General features: G+C 40.7%; 1 protein-coding gene across 1 annotated transcript in view; it reads left to right on the forward strand.

Moving 5' to 3' along the window:
• The first annotated feature begins 527 nt into the window (after positions 1-527).
• The window catches only part of slc30a2 (solute carrier family 30 member 2), a 23436-nt gene continuing 23122 nt past the window's right edge, over positions 528-841 (forward strand). The window contains 1 exon segment of the mRNA XM_053337102.1: positions 528-610. Coding sequence (XP_053193077.1) covers positions 528-610 — 83 coding nt within the window.

Genomic DNA, 841 nt, shown 5'->3' on the forward strand with positions numbered 1-841 from the left:
TTATTCTCATTATTATCCTTTTAATCTGTGCTGAGTATGAAATGATTTAAAGCTGCTGTGAATGAATTGATTTCCGTTCATATATCGATGCTCTCATTATTAGATCTGCAGCCTGCTCGCTTCAGTCTGAGCTGCAGAGAGAGAGAGAGAGAGAGAGAGAGAGAGGTGGTGCTGCTGCTGCTGCAAGTCAGAGGATACAACAACTACAACCAAATATTAAATAAAACCTCCCTCAGACCCTCAGACACCCTGCACGTGCTCTCCTCCTCCTCCTCCTCCTCCTGCATCCCAAATTACCGCAATGAAGGGATTTTTTCTTTTTTTGGTTTCTTGTTGAAGTCTCTCTGCTGCTCACTATGAAGTCTCTGCTCACTTTTCTCCACGTCGACTGAACATCAGCAAAGAAAAAGAAGAAGAAGAAAAAACACCCTTTCATCTTTTTATCTTTTTAATTCTTCCTCCTTTTTTTTTGGAGACTTATTGGACAAGAGGACAGAGGACACACCGCTGCAGGGTTTTTTGGACTCATGGATACTAACGCTGCAAATTCGGAGAAATCTCAGCTGATCCATGAGAAGAATGTTAAAATGTATTCTCTAAAACTACAGAGGTGAGAGGAAAGAGAGCTTGTTTCATATACGATACAGAAATATATAGAAATACACCTGCAGCTGCATGACGACCGGGGCTGCGCGTTACCGTGATGACTGGAACTTACCTGAGCGTGCACAGCGTTTCATTTATCATGCATTTAAAATCATTATAGTGAGATAAAGTATTTAATAAGTCAAGTTGGTGGAAAGTGAAGGAAAAATCAGCAGGTTGGAATTTAAAAAAGTGA

This window comes from Scomber japonicus, chromosome 17 (genome assembly GCF_027409825.1).
Source record: "Scomber japonicus isolate fScoJap1 chromosome 17, fScoJap1.pri, whole genome shotgun sequence".
Classification (NCBI taxonomy): Eukaryota; Metazoa; Chordata; class Actinopteri; order Scombriformes; family Scombridae; genus Scomber; species Scomber japonicus.